At 43.9% G+C, this 15,147-nt stretch overlaps 1 protein-coding gene across 1 annotated transcript in view; it reads left to right on the top strand.

Moving 5' to 3' along the window:
* The window catches only part of LOC134572944 (carbonic anhydrase 7-like), a 65,341-nt gene that overhangs the window by 22,957 nt on the left and 27,237 nt on the right, over window positions 1–15,147 (top strand). The window contains exons 4-5 of the mRNA XM_063432284.1: window positions 10,378–10,542; window positions 10,661–10,809. Of these exons, the coding sequence (XP_063288354.1) occupies window positions 10,378–10,542; window positions 10,661–10,809 (314 nt within the window). The remainder of the gene's footprint in view (window positions 1–10,377; window positions 10,543–10,660; window positions 10,810–15,147) is intronic.

Raw genomic sequence — 15,147 nt, forward strand, 5'->3', positions numbered from 1 at the left:
GTATTTCAAAAGGCATATTTTGAACCTTAGCGTGGGATCATTTTTCCGCTAGCGTGTACCAGGTGTAGTGGTAATAAGCGTTTTTTTCTGCCTTTTTGACACACAAAGTGAGTTTGCACAGTATATTTTGCAAACCATATGTGTACTACCACTGTATAATACTTCATATGTTGCTCAGCTATGTCTGCTGAGTACAAAAATACCCCCGTATGTACCTTTGCCAGGTATATGTGGACATCGGAGGGGCACATTTGGGACACAGCCATTCCATTTTTTCCCCCAACTTTCAATTTTTACGCTGTGCCCATGTCCCATTTTAGAGTATTTTACCAGGCTATATAATCCAAATGCCCCATAAAGCCATACCATTTCTTAAAGAAGACATCCCAGGGTATTTCAAAAGGCATATTTTGAACCTTAGCGTGGGATCATTTTTCCGCTAGCTTGTACCAGGTGTAGTGGTAATAAGCGTTTTTTCTGCCTTTTTGACACACAAAGTGAGTTTGCACAGTATATTTTGCAAACCTTATGTGTACTACCACTGTATAATACTTCATATGTTGCTCAGCTATGTCTGCTGAGTACAAAAATACCCCCGTATGTACCTTTGGCAGGTATATGTGGACATCGGAGGGGCACATTTGGGACACAGCCATTCCATTTTTTTTCAAACTTTACATTTTTACGCTGTGCCCATGTCCCATTTTAGAGTATTTTACCAGGCTATATAAACCAAATACCCCATAAAGCCATACCATTTCTTAAAGAAGACATCCCAGGGTATTTTAAAAGGCATATTTTGAACCTTAGCGTGGGATCATTTTTCCGCTAGCTTGTACCAGGTGTAGTGGTAATGAGCGTTATTAAATGTATTTTTTTTACTTTTTAAAACTTTTTTTACTTTTTAAAACTATTTTTTAAACTTTTGTTTTGCTTATTAATTTTTTTAAAGTTTCCTAAACTTTCGTAAAACTTTTTTTTACAGATTTAACATTTTTCTAAGCTTTTTTTTTACGTTAACCTCTAACTAGCAGTAAGCAGCACTAACAGTAAATTCCCCATTTTCCCATAACTCCCACCCACCCCAGCTAGCAAAATATTTAATTATACAATATTTAAATTAGTTAATTAAATAAATTTAACCCCTGAGGGTTAAAAATAAATAAAAGTTAATCGTCAGGGGTTAAAAAAAAATTAGATCACAGTATAATACTGTGATCTGTATTTTGATCACTGTAGGCAGTGATCGACTGGCAGGGAAGGGGTTAATTTTTATTTGGACTGGGTAAAGGGTTTATTTTTTTACATTTTTTACTTAAACGTTATTAAAACTTTTTTTAACTTAATTTTTTAACTTTTTAAAGCTTATTTTTACACTTTTTTTAACGTTAACCCCTAGTTAGCCTAATACTAAATCCCCCAATTCCCCACTAACTTCCACCCTCCCCAGCTAGCTAAATTTATAACTTTAAAAAATTTAAATTAATTAATAAAATAAATTTAACCCCTGAGGGTTAAAAAAAAATAATAATTAACCCTCAGGGGTTAAAAAAAAATCAGATCATAGTAAAATGTAATCACTGCCAATTGATCACTGTAGTCAGTGATCAATTGGCAGGGAAGGGGTTAATTTTATATTAAAATGGGTAAAGGGGGGTAAAGGGGGTGGGATTTTAATTTAACTTTATTGTTTTGTCACCAGGGGGCAGGATCACTGAAGATCCGGCTCCCTGCACTTCACACAGAACCAGGAAGTGCAGGGAGGCGGAGGTGAGTATAGAGAGCACATGTGCCCGCTCTGGCATGCTGTCAGAGCGGGCACATGTACTCTGACAGCCCGATCCGGTGCTCCCGGTCTGCCTCTAATGCAGAGGCAGACCGGAGCACCATTAACCCCACGATCGCCGCGATTGCGGCGATCTGGGGTTAATTTTAACAGGTGACGGACGAGGTCCGTCACTCGTCGTTAAGGCAATCCCCTGAGTGACGGACCTCGTCCGTCACTCGTCGTTAAGGGGTTAAACCAAGCATGTCAAACTCAAAGTTTAGCACAGGCCAAGTAAACAAAGTTTATTGTTTATGTGGGCCGCAAAAAAAACCCCAAAAAACCCCCACTTACATTGTCATAGACACCTAGGTTTATTTTGAAAATTACAGTATAAAAAACCACCCAGCATCCCCTTCTACTAAATCCCAGTCCCCCCTCTACTAAATCCCAGTCCCCCCCATATACTAAATTCCAGTCCTCCACATATACTAATTAACAGTCCCCCCCTCTACTAAATCCCAGCAGCCCCCTCTAGCAAACAAACATTGCTGCTGCCAGTATGCAACTCCGGAGTCTGGTCTCTGGTATACCCCAAATGGCGCCGTCCGCACCCTGTGCCAAAGCGGATCCTCCTGCCACTTCTTGAAACCCTGTGAAGGTGGAGCACGTCAACGTCACAACGGAATGTGACGTGGTGTTGCGTGCCTCAGTGTCCTCTCCGAGTCCCGGCCGGGTTAATTTTAGCAGAGTAGGAACCTGCAATGTGGGGAGAGCAGGTGCCTACTCTGCTTTAACAATAAGCATGTCTCAAACTCACAGCTCGCCGGGCCGAAAAGATTGTGGGACGCATGCGGCCTGTGGCCCATGAGTTTGACATGCTTGCTTTAAACTTTACTTGTAAGTTGTATCCTGTAATCCATTAACCAGTTTAGTAGCTCTTCTCTATACTCTCTCCAAAGTATTAATATCCTCCTGGAGATACGGTCTCCAGTACTGCGTACAATACTCCAAGTGAGGTCTCACCAGTGTTCTGTACAATGGCATGAGCACTTCCCTCTTTCTACTTCTAATACCTCTCCCTATACAACCACGCATTCTGCTAGCATTTCCTTTCTGCCTACCTTTAAGTCATCTGAAATAATTACCCCTAAATCCCTTTCTTCAGATGTTGAGGTTAGGACTCTATCAAATATTCTATACTCTGCCCTTGCATTTTTACGTCCAAGATGCATTATCTTGCAATTATCCACATTAAATGTCAGCTGCTGACCATTTTTCTAGTTTACCTAAATCATTTGATATTTGACTTATCCCTCCTGGAACATCAACCCTGTTGCATATCTTAGTATCATCAGCAAAAAGACATACCTTACCATCAAGATCTTCTGCAATATCACTAATAAAAATTATTAAAGAGAATGGGTCCAAATACAGATCCCTGATACACCCTACAGGTAATAAGACCATGCTACGAATATACTCAATTAACTACAACGTATTCATCCGCTTATAAAAATGTGGTTAATGGAATTTACTGTCCACACAGGAAAAGTTGTGCCGAGCAGCAACCAAATCCACAGACGGGTTAATGCTGAGCAGCAATTATGCAAATGTGAACCTGGTAACTGACTTTGGGGTCAAAGGCCGGTTACAGCCTATCAGATCTAGAGGAGGGATATTTAGGCCCAGTTCTCATCCTGCTCAGTGCCCTGTCGTGGTTTCCCTTGTGGTCGTCCGAGAGCGCGTTCCTGATTCAAGTTTCTTCTGTTTTTTAACTTTGGCTTTGATTTTGACTTCCCTTTATTTTGTATCCCTGACTTCTGGCTTTCTCTTATCGTTGTGTCTCTTTCTGTATCCCCTGACCTCGGCAAGTATCCTGACAATTCTTTGGTACGTTAAGTCCGGCAATTCTAAGGCCCGGTAATACGTTACCTATTAGTCATCTGTGTGACACAATTCTACGTGCTGGATCAACTAGTAATCCTGACACACATTCAACAATATTGGAATCCAAACTTAAAGATTGCAGTTTATTTATAAGCCTTCTATGTGCAACAGTGTCAAAAGCCTTACTGAAATCTAGGTAAGAAATGTCTACTGCACAACCCTGATCTATAATTTTAGTTACCCAATCAAAAAAAAAAAAAAAAAAGTAAACCCATGTTGTCTCTGATCATGAAATCCATGTGTTTTTAGATGTTCAACAATCCTATCCTTTAACATGGTTTCCATTACTTTCCCCACTACTGAAGTAAGGCTTACTGGCCTATAGTTGCCCGACTCCTCCCTATTACCTTTCTTGTGAATGAGCACAACATTCGCTAACGTCCAATCTTCTGGGACTTCTCCTGTTATCAATGATTGGTTAAATAAATCTGTTAATGGTTTTGCTAGTACACCACTAAGCTCTTTTAATAACTTTGGGTGTATTACAACAGGCCCCATCAACTTATTTGTCTTTACTTTTGACAGTTGAAATAGAACCTCTTCCTCTGTCAACTCACGTGTAATAAATGACTAATTTGCCCTTTGTCATAACTCCGGTCCTTTTCCTTAATTTTCATCTGTAAATACTGAACACAAATATTAATTGAGGCATTTATCCTCCTCTACATACCATCCATCTTTTGCTTTTAATCTAATGAATCCTTGTTTTACTGTCCTTTTCTCATTTATGTATCTAAACACATATCATCATATATGTGCTGTATGTGTCACAGCTGTATGTGTCTCTTACCATTTTACTGGCAGCTCTGCTGAGCCATTCACTTCCTTGTTCTCAATGGTTGTTTTAGCCCATTCAGGCATGAGTATTTCAACTACTATGAGGTAGTAGTGTTGAAAGTCCGTTCCTTCACACTTACCACCAACTTGATCAAGAAGATCATGGGCACAGAGATATCATGCACTTCTGAAGCTGCTGGGCTCCTCTGAGTAAATGTCTAAACACATGATGTCAGTACTGCAGAATCTTATCACTAAGCTTTTGTCTATGATTGTTCGTGCATTGTGAGGTCACCACACTACAGCTTAATGTAGTTGTTCTGGTGAGTATAGTCAGTCCCTGCAGGCTTTTTGCTGTAAGCACTGCATTTTCAGAGAAAAAGCAATGTTTTCATTGCTGCCTGGGGACACCTCCAGTGACAGTCACTCAGATGGCTTCTAGAGATGCTTCCTGGGTCAGTGCTGCACAATATGAGATGCTGAACATTCCTCATAGAGATGCATTTATTCAATGCATCTCTATGAGGAGAAGCTGATTGGCCAGCCCACCCCGCCTCCTTGGCTGAGATCATCCAAATTGATAATTTCAGCCAATCAAATGCTTTTCTTATGGGAAGGCATTGTATTGCCTCAGATGATCAATTCTGATTATGTCTGCCAAGGAGGCAGATTGGGGGCAGAGCTAGTGCCGGTGGACCTGTGTGGTGCTGGAAAAAAGGTAAGCTATACATTTTTGATCCGCCACTGCCTATACAAGGCAGTGGCGGATCCCGAAATAGTACTGAGGCTCTCACCTGCCGGCCGGCACAATCCAATCGCAGGTTCTGCAGTGTGCCTTCACAGGCCGGAGGGAAGATCAGAGATCTCCCTCACCAGCCCGCTGGCACTTTGCTGGCAGCTGGCAGGGGAGGGAGAGAGGATTCGGGGGAGCTCTTACCTATAGCTCCTCCGGTCCTCCTCTTGCGAACTCGGAGAATTGACGCGGTTACCATGGCAATGCTCCATTCTCGCGAAAGTGAACTACAGCTGAGCTACAGCCTAGAGTTCACTTTACACCGGACCACCAGGGCATCAACGCTATAACCACTAGGGATTGCCTTGTAATGTCCTCCCTCCCAGTCAAGAGGTAAGAAGGAAGAGGGGATAATAAAGATTATTTTTTAATAAATAATTTTATTATAAATTTTAAATAATAAAAAAATGCAAATAAATATATATTTTCAATTCACACACTGCACCCCATCACACACACACACACACACACACTGGACCCTACACACATACTGGACCCCTTACACACACAATGGACCACTGATACATACACTGGGCCACTCACAGACACACTGCACCTTTCACACACACAGATTGCACCCATCACACACACACTACTGCCACTATCCCCTACTAAAGGCCCTATTTCTTACTATAGCCTATCCCTGCAGACCCCAGGTAAGTTTTCAAACTGTTCTTAAATGGTTTGACTACTTACTCTGGGAGGGCCCCACGGCACTCATGGCACCATAACCTATAAAGAGGACTTGAGTGGTTATTGTGCCTGGATTGTTCCTTTAAATAATCTACTAATGCCCCTCCTGAGATTAGGTTCTGGTTCCGCCCCTGATTTAAGGGGGGTAAGGAGGGGAGCCAGGGGGCTTTATGTGTTTTTAACACTAGAGGGTCAGAAATACATGCTTGTGTTCCTGGCCCTATAGTTATACTTTAGGTTCTAGCTGCATTTAAGATTCCGAGGCTCTTCACTGTGAGCCACATCACCTCTAACCCAAAGTACCTCTAATGTTACTTAACCTCATCATAACCTCCTAATTAAAGGACACTGTAGGCATTATATAAATTTGACCTCATTGCATTGGTTATAGTGCCTGGCATCCTCTGGCACAATCACACCATTCGTTGTTAAACCATACTCCAGCAAATTAACACTAAATAAGGATTCCTGGACACCCACAGCCTGGCCCTAACTGGAGGTATGACTAAAGCAGATATTATACACTTCCTTCTGGCCATACCAGTTCATACAAATAATGGACACTGACAGGGGTCAAGTCCTGGGGAATAAAGTGTTGTAACTCTCCCAAGATTCCCTCCCCCCCCCCCAAATAATAATATACACTTGTGTGTATGTGTGTATGTATGTATATATGTGTATATATATATATATATATATATATACACACACACATATATACATACGCGTGCACACACACATATATATACATGCTTGCACACACACACTGACACACATACGCAGACACACACACATACACTCACAGACACACACACATACACATACACTAACAAATAATTTTTTTTAAATTAAAAAATGTCCACCCAGCCTCCCTACCTGGAGAGCTGGCGTGGACCTGTCCCTGGCGAGCGGGCGCCTGTCTCCATATCAGACGCGGCGAGGGAGCTGTCTACTGATGCTGGGAGCTGGAATCTGACGTCATATTCTGGCTCCCAGTATCAGCAAACAGCGCGCGGCGAGAGGGAGCAGAGAGAACACCGCTCCCTCGCCGCGTCTGACAGGGAGACAGGTGCCTGCCGAGGGGGTCCATCAGGTGGCCATTAGGCCACCTCTTGGGCCCCCTCATGACTGGGGGAACACGGGGGCGGCATTTTTTGATTTCCCTGAGTGCCTGCAGGAACAGTGGGAACGGCGTTCCTACTGTAAAAAAAGTGCAGGAACGCCGTTCCCATGCGTTCCTGCAGGACTCGAGCCCTGGACAATGAGAGAGATTGAGAGTGGTCAGCTGATTCTCACAGCCACCCACTGCAACTCATGGTTAAAGCTTCCTCATTAGTCCAAGCAGAGCAGAAAGGTGTGCTATTGGGGACTCTCTTAAAATTTTAACCGTTTAATGCTGAATGGAAGGACCAGGGAAGTCCAGACTGAATAACGACAGTTACAGCGCCTACAGTGTCGCTTTAACCTGCTGCATTGTTTATGATCACAACAGCATTGCTTTAACAATGAATGGCATGTAAAACACACTGACAAAATGATATCGCTTCCATGCAAAGAACAATTTCAGTCCCTACACAGACTATTCTCAAAATGTTGTCTTGCTACGTTTTAACTTTACATTAAAACCAAAATCAAATTTAAAACCATGCCTTATTTAAAAAAAAATCTTTGAGAACTAGAGTATTAGTTTGACATTCCAAGCCATCCTAGAAATAGAGGACTTGAAATGACTGTATGAAACATCCTAAATTAAAGCTGGTGTAAAAGTTAAAGGGGCACTATAGTCACCAGAACCAGTACAGCTTAATGTTGTGGTTCTGGTATCTATTGCCTGTCCTTACAGGCCGTGCACTGTAACTAAATATAGAGAAAATCAATTAATATATTTAGAGAAAAGGCAGTGTTTACATTGCTGCCTAGGAACACCTCTAGTGGTAGTCAATCAGACGGCCACTAAAGGGTGCTTCCTGTGTCAGTGCTGCACCTACATTCAGGATATCCACACGCTGCATGAAGACATTGGATGATCTCAGCCATGGAGGCAGAGCTAGCCGCAGTGAGACAGGCATGGCGTGGGAGAAAAGGTGAGTAAAAACTCACATTTCAGTGCAATCTGAGTGGGGCCCGGGGGACCTAAACAGATATACCAAGACTATACTGTCAAGAATATATGTTTGTATTCCTGACACCATAGTGTTCCTTTAAAATTAGGTTTGGTGTGTTTGGTGTAAGGGTTAGCTAGTTTTAGTATTGGGTAATAGTAAGGTTACCTAGAGGCTTTGGGGGGGGGGGGAGGAAATGCACATGTAGAGGTTTGGGTGAGAGGAATGAGACACATGGAGGGGAGGGAATGACACACATGAAGGAACTCGGTGGGGGGAGAGAATAAAACCCATGGGCACTCTGACTGGTCTGATGTTCAGCAACATATGCAGATGTACTGTGTTCTGACACATTTTTAGCATACCCAGCTTTAAGTATTTCAACAATTTGAGGTACCATGTGTCTTCTGTGTGATTAGACATCATGCATCAATGAACCCACAAGGTTTTTAAGGATAAGGGAAGGGTTAGAAGGTTTATTTACTGGAATTAGTTTGGTTAGCCACCACATTTTCTTATCCTGAACAAACTTCCTCCTCTTTGGAGAACTCCAGTAATAGTCTTGATGAGGAGCCCATGCAGTGGGAGATGACAATCTGAAGCAGAGAAGCAGTATAGGAGATAGAAGGGTCTCTACGCCTATTGCGGGAAGGGCAATATTTGTGCCACTTGTTCTATGAAGCCAAGAAATACCTGCACCTAAGATTTTCCAAAGGATGGGCATTATTCCTAAACATCTTCTTCCCATCCTCATCCATATAGGAGGAGTCACTCAGGTTTGTTCCAAAAGGTTGACCACAGAATCAGATCCTCCAAAAGGTTGACTACAGAATCAGATCCACAGAAACTGTATCCTCCTTCCAAGTAAGATATAGAGTCTTGCTAGCCCCTCAGAAAATGATACTAGCTGTTGTCTCCCTCATACATTTGGCCTTCTTGTATCATATGTCAGGTACACCCAGTGGATTACACTTTGGATTTGTCTTGGAATCTTTGCATCCATATTACCTTCCATGTTTTTCTGCTTAAGCCTTTGACCTGCAAATATTTTTCTAATTCTACTTCTGTTCTCTTGCCAGTACTTGTAGACTACCACAAGGAATTCAATAGTGCCTATTGGTTTTCTAGAAGCAATTCACAATATTTCTGATATGGTTCTCTGGAGATATTTAGGACTAGTTCCTCTAATGTCCATGCTCCACTTGTTGTTAGGCCTTTTCATAGTCTGCATCTTTCAAAGCATAGGAGGTAACTCCAAGTGAGCAGTTTTTTGGAGGGTAATGCAACATTGCCATTTGGTTCTTGCACTCGTCCTTCAAATTTACACTTTTTCTAATTCATCTAGATGCTTGTGTCAATATTGGTAGGTGCTCTCACAAAATTATGCAACTGTGTCATCTTCAACTTGTTCCCAGCTGTCTAGGCACTCGCATTGGTCTGTATTGTTACTCTGTATTTTGATGTGCCTGTGCCGATTTCTTACCAACCTATTCTATGAAGGCGCTGCACAAATTTCAGGTTGTGCTCACATTATTCTGGCCTCAATCTATCCTAAAATGATACAAGTTGTCATCCTGTTAGATGCACTCCAGCTGTGCACAGATGATGCGAGTGTGATGTAGGGCTCCAAGTCCTTTTGAAAAACCTTTTATCTTTAGTATCATTGCCCATTCGTGGTCTCTCAACCCTTAATTGTGGTATTCTATGCCACTTTTGTGTCAGGCGAGGCTACATCCCTGATTTTGAGATTAACCAGTTCTGTATTTGTGTATAACAGACCTGACTTTGTACCTGACTGTCTATTTTTCTTAGTCCTGTCCGTTGTTTATCAGACCTGTCTTTCCTGATTTTGCTTAATCTAATCCCAACCTACAATTAGTTTGTAATTAGCCACTGGGCCTTTGATAGGTTGTTTCCTTAACCCCTTAAGGACACATGACATGTGTGACATATCATGATTCCCTTTTATTCCAGAAGCTTGGTCCTTAAGGGGTTAAATGGGTATGGGGAGAGAGAATGGGCTATTGCTAGTGGAAATGGCAGAGGGAGTTGACTTTGAGCTGGTGGGCTTGGGTCATGTAGAGTGGGTTTGGGATGGAAACACACCCCTTCATTCATACATTGACCTTCCACACAATAACAATGATAACTTGAATAAAAAAAATAAAATGCTAAATGCACAGAATTGAGGTAGCAGGTAACATTTGGGCCTGTAAGCAACTTTTTGAGCCGTGGAAAAAAGTAATATGTGACTGTAAGGTGTGATTTAAAAATGTTATGTGTTTTGTCTTCCTCAGAATCATCCACCTGGGGACTACACTATGACGCCTGCAACCTAAATAGGCAATCACCTATCAACATTGTCACAAACAATGTTGTCACTGATGCTAACTTACGTCCCATCCAAATCACTGGAGTTTTTGGATCTTCTGAGGCTCATATATCTAATAATGGACACACAAGTGGGTTTAATTTTAATAACACCTCATCCATCAGTAATTTCATTCATCAACCGAGAATGCAAAAATAGTACACCATGTAATTTTAATGGTCATTTATTTATTTGTTTTAATTCTCTAGTTGAAGTGACTCTGAACTCTGATTATATTCTCACTGGCGCAAGTCTCACTGATCCACACAAGCTGGCAGGGTTTCACATCCATTTTGGCAGCTTACAGAACAACATTGGTTCTGAGCATTACATCAACAACCAAGGATTCCCATTGGAGGTCAGTTAATAGAGTATGAGAACCTCTCATCTAAATGAGCCGATGAACAGTGTAATCCAAGCATGTCAAACATGCGGCCCGTGGAAACCTTTGCAGCCCAGGGCTGGACTTCTCGGGCCGCCTGCCCTGGGTCTGCTTTGTGCTGTGGCTTTTCCATGGGCCAAGGCCGTTTGCGTGCTTGAGTCATATTTGGCAGCTGTGCAGCGGCGCTACAGTGCGCATAGTGGCTGGCTGCGTGCAGAGCAGGCCAGCCACTCCCCCCTTCCCTGCTGCTCACAGTGCCAGAGAAGCATATGGCCTGTTTGAGCAAAGAAGATCATGCAGGGCTGGACTGGAAGACTGCTTAAGGTAGGGGAAGAGGGGCTTAAGGGGAACATTCCTGTAGTGTATTAAATTGGCAGAAGGAGGGCAGTGTATTAGAGTGTTGGGAATAGTGTATTAAATTGGGGGGGAAGTAGGGGCAGTGTATTAGAGTGAGGGGGGTGCAGTGTTTTAAATTGGGGGAAAGGAAGGGGGGCAGTGTATTAAAGTTGAGTTGGGGGCAATGTATTAAATTGGGGGGACGTATGGGGCAGTGTACTAGAGTAAGGGGGGAGGCAGTGTATTAAATTGGGGGGAAGGAAAAAAGGGGCAGTGTATTCGAATGGTTGGAGGGGGCAGTGTACTAGAGTGAGGGGAAGGGAGGAGCAGGGCCGGTGCAAGGATTTTTGCCGCCCTAGGAAAAAGAAAAATTTGCCGCCCCCGCTTCCCCATGTGTCATTACAATGCCCCACCCATATTATCTGCCATATGAACTAACGCCAGTGCTGCACACAGTATGTGTTTACATGAAAAAGCCTGCAGGGACAGGCTATAAACACCGGAACCACTTCATTAAGCTGCAGTGGTTCTGGGGACTATAGTGTCCCTTTAATGTGAGGTAAATTAGAGATTAGTGTCACTAATAATATACTTTATAGCCTACTTACAACCAGATGAGGATGGTGATGGGCTCTGGCTGTAGTTTGGCTCCACTGGTCTGGTGTACAACAGGATCTCTGGAGGCTGTTTGTAACTGTGGTCACAAAATTCAATGTTCTGGGAGAACGGGAAGCAGCTCCATATTACACAGCTCAACGTCTGGGCCCCAGGGCCTGATGGTGAGTATGCCCATAAGGCCCACCCATAAGTCCACCTATATGTTCGCTCACAGGGAGTGGAGTGTGTAGGGGATGTGTTATGTGTTATTGTAGAGGATCTAATGTGTGTGCTTATGGAATGTAGTGTTTAGGGATACCAGTTTGTGTAGGTGATGCAGTGTGTTTGTGTGTAGTGGAAGCAGTGTGTGTTTGTGTATAAGGGATGTATTGTGTGTTTCTGGTTGTGTGTAAGGGATGCATTGTGTGAATCTGTGTTTGTATGCATAAGGGATGCAAGGTATGTGTATGTAAGAGAAACAGTGTGTGTGTTTTCATGTGTGTGTAATGGTTGCATTGTGTGTGTGTGTAATGGATGCATTGTGTGTTTCTCTGTGTGCAAGGGAAGCATGTTGTGTTTCTGTGTGTGTAGGGATGCATTGTATGTTTCTGTGTATGTATAGGGATGCATTGTGTGTGCGTGTAGTGTGAAAGAGCTCCCTGTCTTGCTCCCTGTCCTATAGAGCTCTCCCTTCTGTCCCTTAGAGCTCTCCCCTGCCCCTTAGTCGTCTCTCCTCTCCCCCCACCCTCTCCTAGCTGTCTCTTCTCACACCCACCCACCATCATTTTGTTCTTCTCACCCCCCCACCCTCCCTGTGTGCTCCTCACTTCCTCCTCCCTGTGTTCTCCTCACCTCCCCTTCTCCTCACCCCCTCTCATGTGTTCTTCTCACCTCCCCCTCCCTGTGTCTTCCTCACCTCCCCCCTCCATGTGTTCTCCTCACCTCCCCCTCCCTGTGTTCTCCTCACCTCCCCCTCCCTGTGTTCTCCTCACCTCCCCCTCCCTGTGTTCTCCTCACCTCCCCCTCCCTGTGTTCTCCTCACCTCCCCTCTCCCTGTGTTCTCCACACCTCCCCTCTCCCTGTGTTCTCCTCACCTCCCCTCTCCATGTGTTCTCCTCTGTGGCAAAACTAGCCACTAACAGACTGGGAAAAGCTGTCCTAATATAAATAGGCTATGTTCGGGACTTTTAAAATGGCCGTATCAGTATTGTGTGGATATATGCACCAGGCAATCGTTTCCCGAACCATAACTCTGTCCTGTTCGGGAAACGATTAAAACTACCGAATGAGAGACCACCCCAGTGTGGTCGTGTGCCTCCCATTAACAGAATGAAACGATGTTGCCAGTGTTAAATAGGGTTCGTGGGTGGCCGCCGTTCATATGCCGAACACATGGCGGTGGCCATCTTAAACGCACAAATAGCGGTGTTTGGTCGTCGAGTGGCAGCTACTGAGGAAGCTCATAGATTGAAACGCGTTTAGCTGATTATTCTGGACTTTTTATTGGACTTTTATTGGATCTTTTTACTTTCTAAGTACCCATTTATTTTGTTTTTAATACAATAAATGTTATTTACTATTTTATACTTTAGTCCAAAGTCCTTTCTAGCCATCAGGAACTCCATTGGGGAGAGTGCTATTCCCCCTCTAAAGTAGCACATTGTTTATCAACCTCAGAGCCGGGATTTCAGGGCTCTGCAGAAGGTGAGCACAACTATTTATATTTCAAAATACCATTATAGTATGTGCAATTCTACACAGTTGTTTTTCTGCTTTTCTTCTCGTTGTATACTCCTGGAGGGACACTACCTGGGATAAAGGGGTGTGTTGCTGCCCTAAAAGCATAAAGGATCCTTTTACGGAGCCAATACCATATAGGCTCCTGTCCATGTGAGTGGTTTCAGTCATTACTTACTACCAATTATCCATTTTTGGAACATCTGCACTATATTTTTGTTTTTCTTGTTTTTGTTTCCTTTTATATGTACATTCAAGTTTTTCAAGACTGTCACTGTACCAAAGGGGTGAGTAAACCCCTCTACTGTTTAGAGCGCTCCACTTGTTTGGTATAATTTGTATACCTTATTTCTGTATGTTTGGTCGTCGAGTGTCTGGAACTCAAATCGGACACTTGACTAACCAAACACCGCTAAGACCTCCAGGCAGGAGGCCTTAGGGTTGTGCGAGCTGTGCGGCCGCACAGGACGCCATGGAGCAGGGGGCGCCCTGCGGCCGCACAGCTCACACATGGCCGGGATAAAAAAATAAAATTGCGGCTGGGGCGGGGCTTAGCGTGCGGCGAGGCGGAGCTAAAATGCCGTCGAAGGAGTCCCTGCTTCACCCAACAACCAGAATCCAGGAGCTGCACTGCCTGTCTGCCTCCACAAGGAACAGAGGTAACTATGTGATTGTCTGCTTGTGTGTGTGTGTGTGACACACTGTCTGTGTGTGTGACACACTGTCTGTGTGTGTGTGTGTGACTGTCTGCCTGTGTGTGTGTGTGACTGTCTGTTTGTGTGTGTGTGACTGTCTGCCTGTGTGTGGCTGTGTGTGTGTGACTTTCTGTCTGTGTGTGTGTGAGTGGCTGTCTGCCTGTGTGTGTGTGTGTGTGTGACTGCCTATGTGTGACTGACTGGGCAGACTAGATGGGCCGAATGGTTCTTATCTGCCGGCACATTCTACGTCTGTGTGTGTGTTTGTGTGTGGCTGTCTGTGTGTGACTGCCTGCGTGTGTTTGTGTGTGTGTGTGTGTGTGTATGGCTGTCTGCCTGTGTGTGTGTGTGACAGGGTGCGTGGGATGGGGGAAAGAGGGGGACGGGAAGGGGGGCGCTGTGAAGATTTCTCGCACAGGGCGCCAAAAGGCCTAAGGTCGGCCCTGCCTCCAGGGATACAGAAAAGACCAATTAAAACACACGAACGGCCCGCCGTTCGTTAGGATGAATCCCACGAACCAGGGGATTCATCCGAACGCTAAACTAACACTGGATGGTATAGACTTTCAGGACTTTTGATGTGTGAACTGAGACCGACCGCAGGGCCAAAACTCATGGAACTATTTTCCGCTGCTTTGCCCATGCGGTCGGTCAAATCTTTACCCCTCCGTAACTCCCGAACCCCTTATCCGATCTGGGTGATTTTTGAGTATGTTCCTCACCCAGATCAGGGCTACCAGGGGGTAACTCATTTAAGGGTGTACCTATCATATTTGGGGTACATCCAAAACTTGGGGAAAAATTTGTACTTTTTAATGATGTTAACTGTTAAGCTAAGGGGAGGAGATGTGGGGGAGGTACCGTCTATGTGATTGGACAATGTAATAATTATGGTAGTTGCCTCCCTTGCATGGGAGAATCACATAAAAGCAGAGATGGTGTTATTAAA

This window comes from Pelobates fuscus, chromosome 9, assembly GCF_036172605.1.
Source record: "Pelobates fuscus isolate aPelFus1 chromosome 9, aPelFus1.pri, whole genome shotgun sequence".
Classification (NCBI taxonomy): domain Eukaryota; kingdom Metazoa; phylum Chordata; class Amphibia; order Anura; family Pelobatidae; genus Pelobates; species Pelobates fuscus.